Source organism: Balaenoptera physalus (assembly GCF_965194825.1).
Source record: "Balaenoptera physalus genome assembly, chromosome: 17".
Lineage (NCBI taxonomy): Eukaryota > Metazoa > Chordata > Mammalia > Artiodactyla > Balaenopteridae > Balaenoptera > Balaenoptera physalus.
The window spans coordinates 67,108,617-67,130,008 of record NC_138895.1 but is presented as its reverse complement, the minus strand read 5'-3'; the positions used below and the strand labels follow the sequence as shown (position 1 = coordinate 67,130,008).

At 41.2% G+C, this 21,392-nt stretch overlaps 1 protein-coding gene across 5 annotated transcripts in view; it reads right to left on the bottom strand.

Annotated features, from left to right (window-relative positions):
• Positions 1-8,858: 8,858 nt before the first annotated feature.
• COL14A1 (collagen type XIV alpha 1 chain) overlaps positions 8,859-21,392 on the bottom strand; it is a 242,430-nt gene continuing 229,896 nt past the window's right edge. For 3 of the 5 annotated variants that reach the window (XM_082433121.1, XM_082433122.1, XM_082433120.1), the window contains exons 46-48: positions 13,211-13,288; positions 11,354-11,509; positions 8,859-9,721 (exon numbers count right to left, since the gene is read on the bottom strand). In XM_082433121.1, the coding sequence (XP_082289247.1) occupies positions 9,642-9,721; positions 11,354-11,509; positions 13,211-13,288 (314 nt within the window). In that variant the 3' untranslated portion in view covers positions 8,859-9,641. Of the gene's footprint in view, positions 10,547-11,353; positions 11,510-13,210; positions 13,289-21,392 lie in introns of all 5 variants that reach the window. The other 2 variants (XM_082433124.1, XM_082433123.1) reach the window with 1 other exon arrangement.

The window sequence follows — 21,392 nt, the reverse complement described above, 5'->3', positions numbered from 1 at the left end:
CCCTCTCTCTCTCTGCTTCTCCCCAAAAATTTAAAATAAGAGAGTTGAGTAGTTTCGCAGCATCACTACTGCTCAGGGCTTCTTCGCCTTAGATGAATGTTAACCTGAGATCAGCTACCAGTAAAACAGCCAATCACCCCACCTGAGGCCAACTGTTATTAGGCTGGCTGCCAGGAAGGTTTAGGATACATTTTCCACATGAAGATGGCATAAACAGGACCACTGAAGGAGACACACATTTTTGCCAGTGCCATTTGGTCCATGAGAAGCTCTTTGATTTTCAACAAATCTTTATTTCAAGTCTTGACTTTGTTTTCACTGCCTTCACTTTTCAATTCCAAAGTTAATACCTATTAAAGTCTTGCAAACAGTGGCTGCCAGAAGAGCATCTTGCTCATGGCACACCTGTGCTTTATGTGTTGGGGTTATGGAGCTCCAACTTGTCAACCTGTATTAAACCATTGAGAGTCAACACTTTAAAATGGTGATGCCATCTGGCATCTTCTTTACCAATCGTGAAACTAAAAAGGGTTTTTATTTTACTTGTTTTGAATTTTATTTTATTTATTTTTTATACAGCAGGTTCTTATTAGTTATCTATTTTATACATATTAGGGTTTTTAATATTTAGAGGAAATTCTGAGCATAAAGCCTATCTGTCTTTTACTTTTTGGCAAATTCACAAAGTCCAAATAAAATATTTTTATAAGTTGTTAGAAAAATATTATCAGTTACTTTATTATTATGCACTGTTACCGGCACAGTGGATATGCAGAGCCAATAAATCATGGAGAAATATGCATGTGTGTCTTTCAGAAAATCTAATCTGGAAGTCTAAACCATGGAAGCAGTGATTAATTAGCCAGCTCTCTAGTCTATATTAACAAGGAATCAGCTGCTCTGTTGCACAGTCATTCAACCAATATTTATGTTCCAGAAACTGTTCTAGGTGTTTGAGATGCATACGTGAATAAAAGTTTCCTGCTATCATGGTGTCCCATTGTGATTTATAATAAAAATATATATATATATGTACGTTCTATAATTTGATATATATACTTGATATATACATATACTTAATATATATACTTGATATGTATATATATCTGATATATGTACATATACTTGATATATACACATATTTGATATATATACTTGATATATATATACTTGATGTATATATATATATATATGTATATATATACCTGATATATATCTATGTATAGATAGATATTTGGTCTTCGTCCCTGTTTCTGGCACAGAGCTCTTAAAAACCTCGGCGTTTCCTAAGTGAGGAGAGCCATAAAGGTGTCGTTTGTTATGTTAATGAGGTGCTTTTGGACCACATCTAAGGATGACAGGGAGGGGAGAGGAGCTGGAGTTTGAAATAATCAACGACAGCCAATGATTTAGTCAGTCATGCCTATGTAATGAAGCCTCCACAAAAACCCAAAGGTCAGGATTTTGAGAGCTTCCAGGCTGGGGAACCAAAACACATCCACATGTCAACGTGCTGAGCCCCGAACTCCATGGGGACAGAGACTCCTTTGCTCAGGCCTCGCCCTCTGTATCTCTTCATCTGGTTGTTGATGCGTATCCTTTCCTATTCTTTATAATACACCAATAATCAAGTAAGTAAACTGAAGTTTACTGCGTTCTGTGAGCCGCTCTTGCAAAGTAATCAAAGACAAGGAGGGGGTCATGAAAACCTCTGATCTACAGCAGTCAGTCAGAAGCATGGGTGGTAACTTGGCCCTGTGACTGGCATCCGAAATGAGGGCCTTCTTGTGGGACTGAGCCCTTAACCTGTGGCATCTTATGCTAATGCAGGTAGATAGTGTCAGAACTGAGTTAAACCTGGGGGACACCTGGAGAGCTTCCATGGAGAGGGAGAGATCCACGAGGTTATATCTGGAGGAAGAGCATTCCAGGCAGTGGGAATAGCAAGATGTGATAGGACATTACCTGGCATATTCCAGGAACAGCAAGGAGTTAGCATGGCCTCCCACAAAGTCATTCTGGAACCCAAACACCCTCCGTCTTATAACTCCAGCCTCCTAGAAGACCTTGGAGTCCCCTGCATTCGGGTGGCAAATGGAAAAGAAACAGGTAGACAATACACACATACTTCTTAACTCCCTTGACTCGGAAGACACAAACATATTTCATAGGTTGAGAACATGTCACGTGGCCATACTGAGGGAGTCTGGAAATGAGAAAATAATTTGTGCTCAAGAAGAAGAGAATATAATTTTAGCTGAAGCTAGCCTGTCTCTAACACAGCAGCCAATATGAATGATCTGGCATTGGTGTTGGGCTGCACCCTGCAGGCCTGCAAGGCCTCTACTCACCCAGCTTCAAGACAGAAGAGCCCAGAGTCAGCGACAGAGACATCAGTGGTTTAATGGATGGGGGAGCCTACCTCTCTGAAGCGAGGTCCTGGAGCGACACCCCGCCACGTGCGGCAGACCACGGGCAGGACAGGGCGCCAGTCTTCACTCCCAGGGGGAATGCGGAGATTGCCAGTTACAGGGGGAACTGACCTTGGGTTGGCTCATCGGTTACCAGGGAAATTTGCAGAGGGGCACACCCCTCACCGCCCCTTGGATAAGAACAATCACGAGCTGGGGCCCGGCGCAAGCATATAGGAAGGTCAGTCATGTGAGTGGGGTGTGGGTGAAGCAGGCACCGGTCGATCAGGGGATGTACAGACAGCAGGAGAACAGTCACCTTGAGTGGCCTGACCGTACAGAGTGTCTCTTTAGCGATACCAGATTTAGGGAGATGAGAAGGCCAGTCTTTAATCAGTTAAGGGAAGAATGTATGGTCAACAACTCCAGGCTAATATAGGTCCCTAATGAGTGACAAAGCAAGTGATTGATTCCAAACACACCTGATACTGCTGCAGTCAGTGCCTGCTTTGATAGGTGCAAAAATTCAAAAAAACAAGTAAATGTTAGGGTTCAGAAATGGTGTCCCAGCCATAATCTTTCTGGTGACCACAAATGTCATCATTCAGCTGTCTAGAAATATGACAGCAGAAACCATCAGCCTATTGGCCCACTGCCAAGCTGTGGGTAGATGGGTGACCGGGTTCATGGTCTTTTTAATCACTCTCCATTCTTGAAAGCTATCTTTAAGCCATGCAGGTATAGATCCAGTTCCTTCAGAAAGCACTCCAGATGTGGACTGTAGATATTTCAGGAGAAGAAAAGTAAACTTTCCCAATGCTGTAGACAGACTGTTATTGCTACCTGTACAATCAGCTTTTGAAATGTATCCAGTTTTCTAGCTTTTCTGTGGCCTGTGGTCCTTCAAGTTGTGGCTCGCTCCTGATTTGATAAAACATGCTCACACTGGAGAGTGGAATCAGAGATAGAACTTGTTGGCAACACTCCAAGAACAAGAGCAGGTGGTGACCAGTGACAATGGAGATTTAGTTAGCAAGGCTTCTACTCGAGGTGTCCAAATCTGATAACTGGAATGTTTGTAAAAAGAGCTCTATTTGTGACGTTCGATCCTTTCAGCCTGCAAACTTGTCAGCTCAGAAGCATAATATAACCATATACATGAGAAAGGACAGGTAAAGTGAAAGCACATGAATTTTCTAATAACCAAATCCTCTTCAATACATCTATTCAATAACTGAGCACATTCAAATAACAATGATTTCTCAGAGTGAAAGCTGAGCTGGTTAACGATTTTGTGACATGAGTTTTAGGGCATAACAGGGATACGGTTTTACCGGAAGTCACTGAATCTGGGCCAGACGACAGGACAGTGAAAAATGGAGATGAATGTCTTCGGTAATTATACATATCTTTTCTATCTGACTCAGTTTTGTTTTGTTACCATACAAAATTCATTTTAGAGCTGAAGAAAAGATATTTTTACTTCTTTGGATTCCATTATAAAACTTCTTTTAAGTTAGGTTAGAAAAGTTGAATTTCACTACATTGGTCATGGTAATGTTTTTAATCAATAAGATAAAATGCAATTAAACATTCTAGAGACAAACAATGAAATATGGTTATTTATGCCAGTGTATGTTTTTTACTACTTAGCAAGATACAGAGAAAAAAGTAAATCATTACTAACATTTGTGCATTTAGAAATGCTACCAAAACAAGCAAATCATCCCAGCCCTCCTACTGCCCCTTTTATTCTGCTTTTAAAAGTATCCCTGCCTCCATTTTCCTAAACATCAGTGACTCATATTTCTTCATTCATTCACATCATTCATTAGGATGAGACTATTAAAAAGTAATAGATTATTTTTGTAAAGTAGAATTTTACTCTGAAATCTCCTGTGATTTTCCTGTAAACTAAAAGTTTCTGAGAGCACACGCTTGTTGCAAAATATTTTTCAAACAATACAGAAATGTTAAACATGAACAGTTAAGTGAAATGAACGCTTGCACAATCCCATAACCAGGAAGTAAGCCTGGTTAAGTGTCTGGAGTCTATTCATCCCAATTTTTCAATACAGATAGATGAACAGAATAATAGATAGATATTGTACATATTGTTCTGCAACTTGCTTTTTTCATTTATCAATAGATTTAAGCATCTCGTGTCAGCCAAATTTCTAATCAAATTATTCAGTCTGATAAATAATGTAACACTATTGCAAGTATATTCGCGTAGTTAATTTTTGTTAAGGATAGAGTTATTCTAGAGAGTATAGAATAACCAGGACTTTGTGGCAAAGGAATTCTCTGAACTCTGAGCTTGTCTAGCACAAATGGACCGTTTACATCAGTGTTTCCAGTGCCACAGCAAATCAGAACAAAAAGTTATGATTTTTTTAAACCAAATATTTTGGTTCATACCTTGGAAACCTCCATTATGCGTTTGAACAGCCCTTCTTTTGGGGGACAGGCCCAAAGGGATTAAGTCCTGATGGTTGTCACAGACTAAATTAGTCATCCAAAATCATTCTTCACCGTCTCAACCTTCTTGAGTTGTTATCTGCCGTTAATATTGTACTTTTACTCTGAAAAAAACAGAAAAACCTCAAAACCAGCATGCCATTCTAAAATCATTCTCTCTTCCTCCTCAAGTTTCTAACTCAGTGAAATTCCCACTCACTCAATCTCCCAAACTTGCAATCTTGAAGCCATTCTTACCTTCTGCCTGTCATTTCCCAACCTTATCCCATCAGTCAAGTTCTGCCCATAGTACATACTTCATCAGCTCTCAAATCTCTCTCCTCCTCTTATTCCTCACTGCACCACTGTGGTCCAGGCCCTCGTCATCTGAACTACTGCACCAGGCAGCGTGGTATATACAGGGAAGGGGTCATGAGCTACGAGAGAAAACCAATTACAGTTAGAATCCCTTCTTTGCCTCTTCTGTGGATGTGTGTCATGTTACTTACCTTACATGTCTGATCGTTTGTAAAAAGGGAATACTTACCTAACTTGTGGAAATCAACTTAATATAAGGAATCCAGAATAGAGGCTAATACGTGGGAGGTCTTCATTAAATGTCTTTTTCTTTTCTTGATCTTTCCCCACACCAGTCTATCTTAAATTTACACTATATAAAAATTGTGCCTTCAAATAATAAGCCCGATCAGGTCACTTACCTACTTAAAGACCCCTACTGACTTCCTATTGCTTTCGGGCAGAAATCTGAACATTTTGTCACGGGATAGATCTTCCACAATCTTGTCCAAATTACCTTACCTGCTTCAACTTAGAGCAAGAAGTTAGGCAGCTCCTACACCATCATATTCACCTTTTCTTTCCCTACACCCTAATACGTGGCTGAACCCATGGCAGATACTAATTAAAAGTTTGATAGATGGATGGATGCATGCACAAAGAGATGGATGAATACATGTATAGGAAGACAAGATTTAAATACCTCTTCCTCACATTCTGAAATACTTAATAGATCTGAATTTGCAAGCTTCTAAGAAGCTGATCATTCATTCCTAGGCATTATTGCTGTCTCCCAAATGTCTGGCTTATAGCTAGAGGAAACTCTTCCCACTGTAGACTGAGTATATGATTTGACTCAGATTATAAATCAAACTGTGCTAGGGTGAGATGATTCTACAAACATTTATTGAGCAGCTGTTAAGTGCTAAGCACACTGTGGACAGTCTGAGACTGCTTAAAGTATGCACACAAGTAAAATGGGAGCTCAGAGGTTAAAGAACTCACTAGAAAAGGGGACTATGGTGTCATGGTTATGGAGGTTGTCCAGGTGGTGATGGTGGGGTTCAGAGAAGTCTTCACACAGGAAGAGGAGCCTGGCTTAGTTTCAAATTGTGAATATGAATAAAAGTAGTGCTTTACTTCTTTGGGACAACTGAGGGAAGCTGGAAATTAAATGTTATTATGGAATAACTGTTACTTTCATAAGGTGTGATAATGAAATTGTGGATTTGAGGAAAATATCCTAGTTTTTCAGGGATGCATGTTGAAGCGTTTAAGGGTGATGTGTCATGATGTCCATGTATCAAAATACTTTAAATTTATGAAACAAATATGCCCAAATGGTAAAAATTATTTTTTAAAGGTGATGGTATATGTTTATTTGCTAGTCTCTCTACTTTTCAATATGTTTAACATTTTTCATAATAAAAGTGAAAACAAACAAACAAACAAAAATAAATAGGTCCTTTAAACTGGGGTGGGACAAAGATGAAGGTTTCCCAACTGGAAGAAAAAGCATGCCAAAGATAGAGAAATGAGAGAGAGCATGCATCAAGGGTTTTTGCAACTAGTTCACTGTGGCTGTAGTCTGGAGAATATTTAGCTGAGAGATACATTTCAAAATAAAATAAGAAAAACCAGGTTGGAGACTTGTGGAAACAAAAATGAAAAAGGGATAGTAGAAGGTAGGGAAATGTTCCAGGTGATCTCATCCATTTCCATAGCCTTTAAATACTACCTACATGCACCTGACTCCTAAATTTATATCTCTAGCCCTGGTTACTCTCCCAAACTCCGACTTATGCTCAGTTACCTCCTAAACTAAACTTTTCAACCACTCTGCCCTGAGTCTGTAATTCTAGAAATCAAGAGTTTCTAACCAAAGTGATGAAAATTCTGAGGAGTAATGTCCTTTTATGAAATGATACTTTATTACTTTCAGAAATGATATAAACTATAAATTAAAATATAAGTTTATTCCTGCCAAAATAGGTAAGTCAATAAAAATGTACTTCAAAATAAGCTTTTATTACAAGGCAATGTATTGTAAACATAAAAATCTTGAATTTGAATTACACCTTTTATTATGAACATTTCACTCAATAAAAATCTCATGAACTGGGTCCAAGTGATGACAAATTCCAAACTAATGAAATGTTCCCATAGCTTAAATAAACAAATTTAGATCACCAAGTAAAATCAAAGCCAAGTGTATCTGCACAACTCAAGAATGATATGGGGACGTCACTGGTGGCGCAGTGGTTAAGAATCTGCCTGCCAATGCAGGGGACATGGGTTCCATCCCTGGTCCGGGAAGATTCCACATGCCACAGAGCAATTAAGCCCATGCACCACAACTACTGAGCCTGCACTCTAGAGCCCGTGAGCCACAACTACTGAGCCCGTGTGCCACAACTACTGAATCCCATGCCCGTAAAGCCTGTGCTCCGCAACAAGAGAAGCCACCACAATGAGAAGCCCGCGCACCACAACAAAGAGTAGCCCCCCGCTCGCCGCAACTAAAGAAAGCCAGTGCACAGCAATGAAGACCCAACGCAGCCAAAAATAAATAAATAAACAAATATATTTTTAAAAAAAAGAGTGATATGAATGGTTTATACATATCAATGGTATAAACCATTCTAGTGGTTTATACTTCACCATTTATATCAAACTTTGAAGGTCTTCTGAGTGACATAAGCAGTCTTTGCATTTCCAAGGGCCAAACACTAACGCATACAGAATATCCTCTCTACTCACTTGTTGAAGACCAAGAAATCTCAGATACAAGGGAATGCTATGACTAGTGACACACCCCAGTCATTTAAAGAGTTCTCTCAGGTGATTCTGGGTCACATCATTCAATCCTGTGCAAGCTTTCCTCCTCATTAGTCCTGCTTTCTACATGTGGAAGCATGTGCCATAACTAAAAGGGAACCACTGTTGGTTATCTGCTCTCTGTCTTCTTTCATTTCTTGCAAAGGCAGCAAAAAAAATATATATGTTTACCTGGATCCCCAAAGGCACACACAGACCCTTTTGTTTGAATACTTTGGATGAGAAGGTCTTAAACCAATCTGTGTGGTGAGGGGACCCAAAGAAGTTCAAGAGACCTTCCTGACCCAGGAAGAATCCAGCTTCTGGTGAGAAATGACCCCATCCCTACCTCTGACAATTACCTGTTATTAGGGAGAGGCTACAGAGGAAAAGGAATATACGTTCAGTTTATGGTTCTCTTTCATTTCTATTTTCAACAAACAATTAATAGAACCCAAATCTTTTTCAAACACCTAGTGTTTTCCTTTATGAGCAAAAGACAAATTATAGTTTAGAAATTAGAATCTATTAGAGTCAACCTCATTTCTTTGTCTTCTAGAGTTTTTCAGGCTTTTCTTAAAACCAAAAGATAAGTTCTTTAGGCAAATCTTTATTTAGCATCAGTCTTACATTTTCACAGTCATTGCTGTCTGGTAGGTTATAAATGAATAATAGAATTCTGTCAGTCTGTTAGGCTCAAGTCAACTGCCTTTTTCTGTTAAGTGTCCTACCATACTCAGAATGAATGAATGAATGAATGTTTGAATGAGTGTCTAAAGGTAGGCAGCTATCGTTTTTCTGGTTAAACCTAAGCCAAGACTACAAAAGTTTAAGGTGACATATAGAAATGGAATAAAATAAAAACAATCCACATACATTGTTTTAAATTTTTATTTGCTTAAAAAAAAAGAATGGAAATAGGTTTGCAAAAATATATCTGCATGTACAAAGTAATCCATGTGGTTAAGGAGGGCAAGCTCTGGAACATACTGCTGGATAAATTGTTCATCAAAATTGGATCTTTTTCCATCAGAATCAGTGGAAAGTCATTATTTCACATGTCAAAAGCCACTGAAAAAACTAAATCTATTTTTACAATCACCAAATTCAGAAAGGTTATATTCTAACACATATTCTTGGATACCAGTGAAACTAGTTACCAAGTGATCTCAGAGTTGGACAGATCAATTTAGCAAGAGGTAGTTTCTCCAATCATGTCCCTTCTTTCTTTTCAGCAAGGTCATTCCTAGAGGGGATAAGGATAAACAGCATAATCTTCGAGTCCCTTTGAATTCCTGTTCTGCTGGGACCCCATTTTCCTCAAAGACAGTCATATCTGTCTTGTTGCATTTTAGGACTTGAGATCCTCTAACAGAGAAAAGATTCCAGAGTTCAAACTTCTTGGCCAATTTTTCTTTGAGCATGCCGTTAAAACAACAAAGAGAAATCAATCCAATGGTGTCATGGATTAAGGGGAATTTTTTAAAACATACTTTTTGTTAATATAACAATATTATTAACAATATCCAAGGAGGAGATGTAGGCTGGTGAAATGAGCCCCCCCAAAGGTAGCATACAAACCACATAATGACATTCTTCTTGAATAAGTTGCCTTAGGAGCTTTTGCGGTTGGTCCTCCAAGTTCTCCTGAGACTATCAAATCCCAGAGCCCCACAGCTCCATGGCTTCCAGCTCATCTTGGACAGGGGTGAATTCTGGCTGATCAGGATGGGGAGCTAGAGAGGAAGAGTGGGGGTGGGGACTTGATAGAACCCAGGAACCATAAATTGATATCCTCCCCTTATATGGGTCCATAGAGACATAGTCTCTAAAGTACAGAGATATCCTGCTTGGGTAGAAAGTAGTAGCTACCTTTACCAACCACACTGCTTGCACCTTTCCCAGGAGGTTTCAGACGGTTAGTGAAAGAGGGAAGGCACAGGTATACTGCAGAAATTGTTAGGAAACTAGAATCACAGCCAACTGCTTAAATATTACATGTTTTATTTACAAAAGAAACCCTGAAATATCAGCAGAATGATGAAAGAAAAATAAATTTTAAAAACCAATCTCATGTTAGAATTCCAACACCAGGGGACAGTAGTGAGGGGAGGTGATCAGAGGAAGAATGGATATAGTAGGGTGGTGAGGGAGAAAGATGCCCAGCAATTTGTGTGGCTACAGGAAAGAGGAGAAGACACATTTAAGTAGCTATTCCTGGGCCTTCACCTAGGGAAGCTTGGGATAATTCTTGGTAGACAATCTTATACTTACGCTCAGGCTGATATGGAGTAGTCAGTTTCTATAACAACTGACACATGTGATTTGGTTAAGTTCCAGTCTTATCATTGTATGTATTTGGAGCAGGGAGGGCAAGAAATGTGACAGTGGGCAGGCAGGGAAGCAGGTGAGGCAGGGAAACAGAGTGCCCATTGTTAGGGGCAGGGGATGGGTGGTGGTGGTCAACAGGACAGTTCTGTATCTGCAGCCAATTGCCCAGGCCAATGTAATCAGTGGAGGAGTTCCACATCAGTGCTGGTAATCATTGTAAGGGATCAGATCTTAATAAGGGACAGGGAAATTTGAGAGAACGGGGAGGGAAGAGATGAACAGAGAAAAACACATCAGCAAAACTTTGACCAGTCCCTCTGGCAAATAAGGTTAAATTTCTTCTAAAGCAGAAAATTTAAATTCATTGGCTAATAAGTTCATTGCCCAAAAGCAGTCTTTGAACCTCTCTCTTGATGCTTCCAAGTGTGACTATGTTAGAAAAGGTCCCATTACACAACCCTCCAGCATGCAGACCACAGATGTTTTCAGGAAGCATAATCTTTTCGAAATCTCAGTCTAGTAGTTAGTAAGAGGCAAGGACAGCATGGCCACTCTTGTTTCTTAAAATAATCCTTGGTGACCTAAAATGCATGCGGTGGGCAGGATGTCACCCAACAGTATCTCCAGGGCCCTCCTAATTACGGGGAAAGTTCTAAGTTTGAGGTTTCCCCAAAACAAGAGTAAAACTTTAGAGGGCATCATGGCCACACCACAGAAATAACACAGAATGAGAGGCCCCAAAGAATGTTCAAACATGTCCCTCAATGATCAGATATGAGGTCAGAGGCCAAATCTGTGTGGATCGTCATTTGGAAGCAAGGAAGACTTAGATGTGGTATTATTTTAAACTTCCTCTTCAGGGGTAACCTCTGTATTAATTTGTACTTTACAGAAGATGCCTCTGGATAATTTAAAAGGTAGTGAGCAATTCAAGCTCTGCTTCCTGCCCATAATAGGTCTGCTTTTATAGCACCCTCACCATTATGATACTAAGCATAGTAAGACATTGCTCAAAGCCCACAAGGGCTGCCACTTACCTCCTACGTTGTAGGCAGAACATGAAGAGGGGTCGCAGTATCCAGGCTGGCCAGAAGGACCTTGTGGTCCAGGCACCCCCAAGTGACCTGGTGGACCCCTTGGTCCAGGAGAGCCAGGGGGTCCAGGGCTTCCTGGCCGACTTTCCCCGGAAGGACCTACGAAGTACCCACCAATGAAAACAGTTGGTCTTTTATCATCACAGGGTGAGTTTTCAGACTACCAAGAAGTAAACTAACTCTTACAAGAAGCCATATTACACATCTTAACAACTAGGGTGATCTGCCGCTCTCTACTCATTGAGTTCTATTCCTGGACAGAGGATCATACTGCAATCACATGTTCTCCTGGAGGTCAATGCTTTCACTCAGCTCAGGAAACCAGAAAAATGTAGTCTTTTTTTATCACCTCTTGGATATGAAAGGGAAAGGAGCATGCCACTGTCAACCTTGTTTTCTTTATGGAGCTTCTGTTTCCCAATGCAGGTTCCTTATGAATTCAGTGTATGGGCATGCACACACACACACACACACACATGTGCACACACACATACATGTGCACACATACATGTGCACACACACATACATGTGCACACACACATGAACACACTTGATCTCAACCTTATAACTTATACTGGTTTATGGCCCCAGATAATTGGAATAAATTAGTCTAAATTTGAAAGAAATTATACTGGAGGAGAAAAATGAGAATTCTGAAATTGGACCCAATATACAAATCCAAAATTTCTTTAGGCTAGCTTGAATCAATTGAGAACTTACATTGAGTGAAAGTGAGAGGGGCATTAAAATTTTTGTGAATTTAAGAAGTATGTCAGTCTGGAATTTTTCTGGTTGATGCATTTGTTTTGTTTTGCTTTAGGCCTGGATTCCAACAGTGTTTAGAAGGCCTTTTTCAACTAGAAATGAAACTCTTCAACTAGAACCAAAATGAAAATTAGGAACACGTATCACCTTATATTTGAAAAGCGTTGTGACTCTCAGATGCATTCAGTTCCGCTCAATTAACATTCACCAACCACTCATTCTGTGTAAGGCACGAGCTAGATCAGTTCCTCATACAATCTCTAACAACAGGAGTATTTATACTCAAAGTGAATCCATTGCATTAGGAATCTCTCCTACAAAAAGTATTTTCCAAAATCATCATTAGGTTGGAAAGAAAAATTGGTAAGTCATTTGATTCAATATGGCTAAGACGGGGATTGTAAATATACAATAGGATTGTAAACTCATAACTTTAATAAAAGAGTATGATCATCTAGAGGCCATTCTAAAAGCACATAGTAAAATACACAAAACTCATTCAGTAAGATGACCATGGTGGCAGAAACTACGAGTGTTCATCAAATATCCATGTGTTCCCCTAGATTTTCAGACACCCTTACAGGTCGGCTGGGGCTATATGACTAGTTTCAGCCAGTGAAATATGACTGGAAATGACATCTTTCATCCTGCATTCAGGAAGTTGATGTGCCTCCTTTATCTTTCTCCTCAAGGCCTTTTGTTCCAAAATGGGGGGAAAGTTACCCTACCCACATGAAACTTTAGGTAAGTATCAATCCACTAAGCACTGGGGATTGATTTGTTACTACAGCATAGCCTAGCCCAGCCTAACTCATGCAACCAATAAGATCCCAGAATATGCTGTATCTTTGGGGGCTTGTGTATTGGGAGGTTCATTACTAACAAACTGGCCTTCCAATGAAAGGAACGAGAAATATAGCCATTCCAGTTGGACACAAGGATGTAATATGGCCATTTGCCTCACCTGCAATGTCAAGTGAATATAAAGATTTAGGATTTCCATCTTACAGTTTCCTGTTAGGTAGGAAGAGTTACCTGCTGGCCCAGGGGGGCCTCTTGGACCTTGAGTTCCAATGCCTGGATTTCCTTTATCTCCCTTCACACCAGTTAAACCTATTGAAAAAAAGAAGAAAAAAGAAAGAAAGAAAGAAAAGAAAAGAAAAGAAAGTTCTGCTTAAAATGAAATCTGGGTGGCTCTGTTTTTCTGGGTTTCAAAAGGACATCGCTGATGAAGACGATGATGAGGGTTGATTTAGGGCTATGGTTATCATGGGACTTTTAAATTGAATCCTGACACTGGTGACTTCTGCACAACCACATACAGAAGGCTGGCTCTGTATCTGAGCTTGTCCTCTGTATTTGTAATACTGCAAGTTTATCGTCCTCCCTCCCACTGAAGTGGCTCAGCCTGCAGGGATCTGGCCTGTGTCTTTGCACGCACCAGGCCATTGGACGTATGCAGTTGGCACCCCACGAGTAACACAATAGAAATCACAAGTGGACATATCTAACATTTTCCTTTTGGTCCACCCTGTAATGTATCTGCAAAAGGCATGAATTATAATTAGGCAGCAAAGTTCTAAAGAGCGTGAGTTTCCATTAAAAACTTGGAAGCTTCAGGAAAGCCTGTGTTTGATTTGGCTGATTCAGCCCCATAAAAATCTAAACCTATTCATGTTTCTTTTCCACTGAACAAACTTCTTATTCCAAATAATTTACGGTGTTGTTCACAAACTATACATTTTTACAGGCAGAAAAACAGAGAAATACATGCTCTGACACCTCATCGTCCAAATGGGTCCTATCACAAGACTGCTGAACAGGTGACAGCATGCTCTATTGAGGCCCGATTCGTCAGACAGAGAGGAGCACCAGACTGGGGCCTGGGTTACCCTGGCTCGCATCACAGAAAGTCTCTAGTATCTGTTTTTCATGTACAACGATACTTTGAAATAATAGAATGCAGAACTACATCTCTTCGTAATTACAAAGAAATTATGTGTGAACTGGCAAAGCCTAGGAGGGAACATAAATAAAGGAAAATAATCAATTTGATAGGCAGCAGGCATGCAAATGATCTAAAGTGTTTAAAGTTACAAATAACTTTTTTTCCCCTTCTAAGTGCAATACATATTCGCTGTAGGCAAATTAGAAGATACAAAAAGCAAGGACTCCAGTCCTAGAAAATAATCACTTTTAACATCTTGGTTTGTAACTTCCAGAAAGAAAGGTATTGATGTAGTATTTGCTCTGGGAATAGCAGTTTTTTTTCTACACTGCACATATACTGATTGTCCTTTCGTTTGAAGTTTTGATGTCTGCTGTGTTCCTTGTTGACCACCTCTTGGGGTCAAGGTATACCTGTCACCTTTAAAAAAGCCCTTCTTCCTTGTTAGCGGTCCTCAGGGCTGCTCCGTCCACCTCAATGCTTCCCTAACATCCATGCCTATTGCATGTGGCCTTGGTGGTGTTTTCTGAGCTCACAAAAGACCAGTACTGCAGGAAGAGGGCAGGGCACTGACCACCGAGCCTCTGACCTCCTGTTCCGAGACTCACTATTCTCCTAGGAACTGACAGGAAGAGAGTTATTTCTCAAAAGTAAAACTACAATCACATCTGAGTTTAAAAATCACATAACTTACTCAGACAAGCCAACACCTAATGCTCAATTGCTAAATCAAGTTGTTTAGACAGAAAATCACCATGAGTACGTCTACTGGGCGTTACCCAAATAGCTACTAGTTTAGCTAACTGGGTAATAATTGGAGTGAGTACTTTTGTTTTTTGGCTTTTTATTTATTTATTTTATTTCTGGCTGTGTTGGGTCTTCGTTGCTGCGCGCGGGCTTTCTCTAGTTGCGGTGAGCAGAGGCTACGCTTCGTTGTGGTGTGTGGGATTCTCATTGCAGTGGCTTCTCTTGTTGCGGAGCACGGGCTCTAGGCGTGCGGGCTTCAGTAGTTGTGGCACACGGGCTTAGTTGCTCCGCAGCATGTGGGATCTTCCCGAACCAGGGCTCAAACCTGTGTCCCCTGCATTGGCAGGCAGATTCTTAACCACTGTGCCACCAGCGAAGTCCTGTGAGTACTTTTTTTAATAGGAGGTAGATGCTCCCTCACTTGCGAACAATTGTGTCCTAACGTGCATCTGGAAATTTAGCAGAAATAGCCTCTTCTTCTGTGAGAGTTGGAGTTGCTTTCCCCACAGGGAACCACTGATTTTTAAAGAATTAGAACACAAGAAAATACACCGATGACTAACAGCAGGCTGCATGATTAAACGCACAGTTACTCAGAGGCCTCCCGTGACCTTATAGTACCTAAGGATCAACGGTAAGGACATGGCTTCTCGGGGATTCTCCACAAGCAGAAGACGTAGGCTGAAGAGGACATCCAGGACAGTATCCTTGGGAATAAGCCCCTGATAAGAGTTTCCTGACCTATCCTTTGCTTATTCACAAAGAAAGCAAAAGGTGGGGAAGACTGGGGTGTAGAACGTCTGGTTGTTTTAATTTTCTAATTATGTAGAGAAAAGCAAGTGGCATTTGTTATTATCTGCAATACAAGTCAAAGTAAGAGAGGAAGGTCCTCAAAAGAATATTTCAGCCCCTCAAGATGCCTTAAAAGAAAAAAAAAAAAAAAAGAAAGCTTTTAAGGATATAGTTATATATTAACAGAGAATTTTAGATTTCCTTATCCTTGAAGTTATGAAATGTTCCAACTACATGTAGGCTAATATATCAATATTTGTCTATGTCTTCACTTGTGTTTCTCAGACTGAAGGAATACTCAGGTCCACGACAACCGATAAATCTTTTTTTTGGAATGAAAAAAACATGTTAAAAAACACCATTTAAGGGACTTCCCTGGTGGCCCAGTGGTTGAGAATCTGCCTGCCAATGCAGGGGACATGGGTTCGAGCCCTGGTCCGGGAAGATCCCACATGCCATGGAGCAACTAAGCCCGTGCACCACAACTACTGAAGCCGGCGAGCCTAGAGCCCGTGCTCTGCAACAAGAGAAGCCACTGCAATGAGAAGCCTGCACACCCCAACAAAGAGTAGCCCCCGCTCGCCCCAACTAGAGAAAGCCTGCGCAAAAATGAAGACCCAAAGCAGCCAAAAATAAATACATATATACATACATACATACATAAATAGAGTTAAAAAAAAAAACAAAACACTATTTAAGTGCCTAAGATGAGGACTGAAATTGAAGGCTAAGCTTAGAGACCTCAGATCTCTAAGAATAGAACTGGATATACTTTTGATAAGCCTCGTAGGCTGTAATTAAAAGGAAGGAAATCAAATGTTCTAAAATGTCAGCCTGTGACTGTCCATGAAATGACAATAAAATCTGGGCATAGTCATTCTTTACAGACAAAATGCAGTCATCACCCATAATAAGGGCTCCCTCATACATCTCTTTTGTGAGGGTCCAAGGTGGGGCCATTTGGTGCTGAGATGGGGTCACCAGAGCTAAGTACCAGCATCTTTTCCGCAAAGACATGGGGACTCCTGAGTTCACAGGATATTCCCTCCTGAAATACCCTTTCCACCTTGGGTGTCTCCATAAATACTCCTCATTCTTAAAGACTCAACTCAAAGCTTCTTTACAACCACAACAGGCAGAAGCACAACAAATTCTAAGGGGCAAGGATTATCTATCTCAATCATGGCTATATCCCCAACATTTCTATGGTGTCTTCCACATAGTACCTAACCCACAAATATTTATTGAATGAACAAATGAATGAATGAATGAATGATTTGCTTCCGTATTATCTGTGCCTCCTTTGGCACTTATCCCATTGCATTGCTTGTTCTCATGTTCATCTCGCCCGGCACCATGAGCCTGATGACTGCAGGGATCGTGCCTTATTTATTGCTCTAGTGTCAGATCCAAGCACAATCTCACACATAGTAGGTGTCCAGTAAATACTGGAAGGCTAACGGAATGACTGAATGTCTACACCAAAATGCAGCTGACTGGTAAAAAGCAAGCATGACCTTTGAAGGATCAAAAAAAAAAAATCTTTAGGCTGGAACTCTGCTTTTACTCTCACATGCCTGGCTTTTGTGAAAACTGTTTTTTTCTGACAAGTTCCTTATGTGGCAATATTAACTACTAGTGTCATTTAGAGATGAATATCATGGACTCCAATTAAATTTACGTTTCTGTCATTTTTTAAAAAATGAGCATAGGGACTTCCCTGGCGGTGCAGTGGTTGAGAGCACACCTGCCAATGCAGGGGACACGGGTTTGAGCTCTGGTCCGGGAAGATCCCACATGCTGCGGAGCAACTAAGCCCGTGCGCCACAACTACTGAGCCTGCGCTCTAGAGCCCACGAGCCACAACTACTGAGCCCACACGCCACAACTACTGAAGCCCGTGTGCCCAGAACCCGTGTTCCACAACAAGAGAAGCCACTGCAATAAGAAGCCCGCGCACCACAATGAAGAGTAGCCCCCGCTCGCTGCAAGTAGAGAAAGCCTGCAAGCAGCAACGAAGACCCAAAGCAGCCAAAAATAAATAAATAAAATTTTTTAAAAAAATTAAGCATAGCTGATATAAATGAAGATCTAACGTACCAAAAATATGATTTAGCTAAGATTAAAATATCCTTAGTTTTCTGTGGAGTTACCAAAAATATTTAGAATAGAATAAAATCTTTTCTATTATTTATTCATTCATTCTATTTTCTTTTTTTAATGAGAATTTTTATGATCTACTCTCTTAGATCTTACTCTCATTAAAATTTTAAGATCTTACTCTCTTCTTTCTTTCTTTTTTGAAACTTTTAAAATAGACTTTACTTTTTTAGAGCAGTCGTAGGTTCACAGCAATACTGAATAGAAAGTAGAGAGAGTTCCCGAATATCCCCACCCCCTACACTTGCATGGCCTCCGCCATTATCAACATCCCTCAGTAGAGTGGTATATTTGTCATATTCTTTCTTTTTTAAAAGTCTCATTAGAGGGCTTCCCTGGTGGCGCAGTGGTTGAGAATCTGCCTGCCAATGCAGGGGACATGGGTTCGAGCCCTGGTCTGGGAAGATCCCACATGCCGCGGAGCAACTAAGCCCGTGCACCACAACTACTGAGCCTGCGCGTCTGGAGCTTGTGCTCCGCAACAAAAGAGGCCACAATAGTGAGAGGCCCGCGCACTGCGATGAAGAGTGGCCCCCGCTCACCGCAACTAGAGAAAGCCCTCGCACAGAAACAAAGACCCAACACAGCTAAAAATTAAAAAAAGAAAAAAAAAAGTCTCATTAGAAACCACATCAGGGCTACCTGATTCTCCCTTACTACTAATCTAACACTGACCCTCCACTATTTTCTTTTACAGATCTACTAAGGCAGAGACATGTTTGTTCTAGTTCATCATTATAGTCCTAGTACCAGGCACATATTAGTCACTCAAGAAATATGATGAATGAATGAAATACAAGGTCTGACTGCAGATTTTGACAAACCAAGAATGTGACCAGTTGGTGTATCAGCTATTCCTATAAATGGCCTCACCAGGTTTTGAATGCTAGATGCTTTACATGTATAAACTCACTTAGTCTTCACAAGAACCAAGATGGCAGGCACTACTCTTAACCCTAAAAGAGGCCTGTGATTCAGAGAGGTTAAGTCATTTGTCCTTAGCTAGTAAGTAACAGAGCCAAGATTTCAACATAGGCAGGTTGATTCTGAGGCCTATACACTTAACCACAACACTCCCGGCCTCTCCATCCCAAGCTGGACTTAGAGGCTGAGTTTGTCTTGTTTGCTGTAGTCATGGCTTCCTGAACTGCCTGTCCAATCAATCTGCACATTTTCTCTGGTCCCACACTCAGAAATCAGCCCTGTGGTTATCGTATTTCCTCAACTTACTTCCCTTGGTTTACACACTTGCCCTCTGCTCTGAGCAATACTTGGGGTTGATTTTAATAGGATTTATCCTGCTCACACTGATGATTTGCCCAGGATCTGGCCTTTGGTTATCAGTTTCCTATTTTCTTTGGCCTGTTGGCCTCTGAGTGGGAAGATTTTACCCATTTCTATGGTCCCATGACCACACCAAGTGCTCAGGCTGGAGTCTTATGCTACTCCATGGAGCAGAGACATTCCCTCTTTATTCCAGACATTCTGAGCAACTCTCAGAATTTATGCCCAGGCAGATATGCAAGGCCTGGGTAATGTTTTCATTGTAATTCTACCAAGAAGCCGCAGAAAACGTGAGACAAGGCTTCAGCTGTGTTATTATATTGTCTGTTGCCTGGGAAATGGCTGGTGATAATTTCCAAGTAGAGTCTGTTTTTCATTCAATATATGCTTGAATGCCTGCTAGGTACAAGGTACTGGATCAAGTACCTAGCTACAAGGTGGCAGATTAATTGGACTCAATCCAACAAGTATTTTATGTCCCTTTCCAGGCTGTGCTATTTTTACATGCTTGGCCCATAGGATTAGTACCAGCATGTGCAGCTCCACATTTTGTGCTATGGTGGCCAAGGCTGCAAAATACATACTGGTTTTAAATGTAAAAGAATCTTTGCAAACCATTGCTAAGGGTCCCTCTCCCTATTGCCTTTTTCATAAAACAACTAGCCATCTAGTATGCCTCTATAATTCAGGGCTCAGCCAGGGAAAGGTAAACCACTCTAGATCTTTCAGGCAGAGGGAATTTAATACAGGGATTTGGTTACATGGGTGACAGAAGGACTGAGAAGCCAAATAGAAATGATGAGGCAACCCATAACATTAGCAACAGCAGGAAGCAACTATCACCCCTAGGTGTGCAGGGACCAAGAGAGGAAATGGTGTGCCTGGAGCCTTCTGGTAGGATCTAGAATGAGAGTGACAGATGCTCCAGTGGAAGCAGGAGCCACAAAGGGGCTGTAGCCACAGCTGGAGTGGCAGAGGAGGCAGGGGTGGGGCTAAGAGGAGAAGTAGTCTGACTCTTCTCCTCCTCTTACCCTCTAATCCTCCGCAGTGCCTCCCATTGGCTGAACCTGCTCAGGAGCAGAGGACAAAGGAGCCTGGAAACACGGTGACGCACAGCTAAGGAGGGAGAGGAGCAAACCGAAAGCAAACCCCCAGTCCAGTCCTAATATCAGATGCTGAGAATTCAGAGTCAAAAGCATCCTTCCTGCCTGTCACAGGTCACCATGCAGTAGAGAAAACAGACAAACGAGTAGCTATAATGCGGTATGAGAATTGCAACAACAAAATATGAGGGCGTCAAATTGAGGCATCTGTGGGGAATCTCAGAACGCTTTCCAAAAGAGCTGACCCTTGAAGTTAAGTCTCAGAATGATTTCCAAAAGAGCTGACCCTTGAAGTTAAGTCTTGAAGAGCAGGCATTAGCCAAGGAAAGAAGGGGTGGATGGAAACGCACACGCAAAGGCTTGCTGATGAGAGAGAACAGGGCATGCCTGGGGAGCTAGAGATGGTTTGGAATAGCTTTGGCGGCTGCTGGCTGGGGAGTGGTCTAGGCCACGTCAGGACAAATTTTGTGTATCAGACGGAATTTGAATATGGGCCCTTAAGTGCATAGAACTGCTTCAATACTTTCTACCTACCCTTTTTTGCCCTTTTTTTCTTGTTTGTAAGTCATACTATTTTTCTTAAAGAGGAACTCAAACTGTTTAAGCTTCGGGACCCACAAAACCTGGGTCGGCCTCTGCTGGAGGCTACAAAGCAATACAACTAGCTGAGGTGGACCAAAATCCCGCAGAGCTCAACCCCACCAATAAACACTGTGCTAGTCTCACTGAAAAGCTGAGGAAAACGCATTGAATCATTAAATAGGGCTACCCAGTAGCCAAAGGAACCCACTAACCAGATCAAGAGCAAGACAACAGGATATTTTGCACTTCCATGTTTTCTATCACTCAGAGACATGATAATATAGGCAGGAGGTCCTCAGGTCTTTTGACCACAGACATCTAAATTAGACACACTTACATCTGGGCAGTGGAGGGCAGGGGGAAGCACAGAGGGAGGAGGCAGTGAAGGAGGGAGAAGGGAGGAGAGAGGAGAGAAGATGATGAGGTACCCAGCTCATCAACACACACTAACCCTATCTCGTTGTTTGCAGGTTGACAGTTCACAACTGCAGGGGTGGAGCAAAAGAGAACCAGGGATTAAATAGGGCACCAGGAATCCTGGTGTTTTGTCCATCTAGTTTTGCCACTGATATTATGACCTCATAGGTACATAATAAGAATG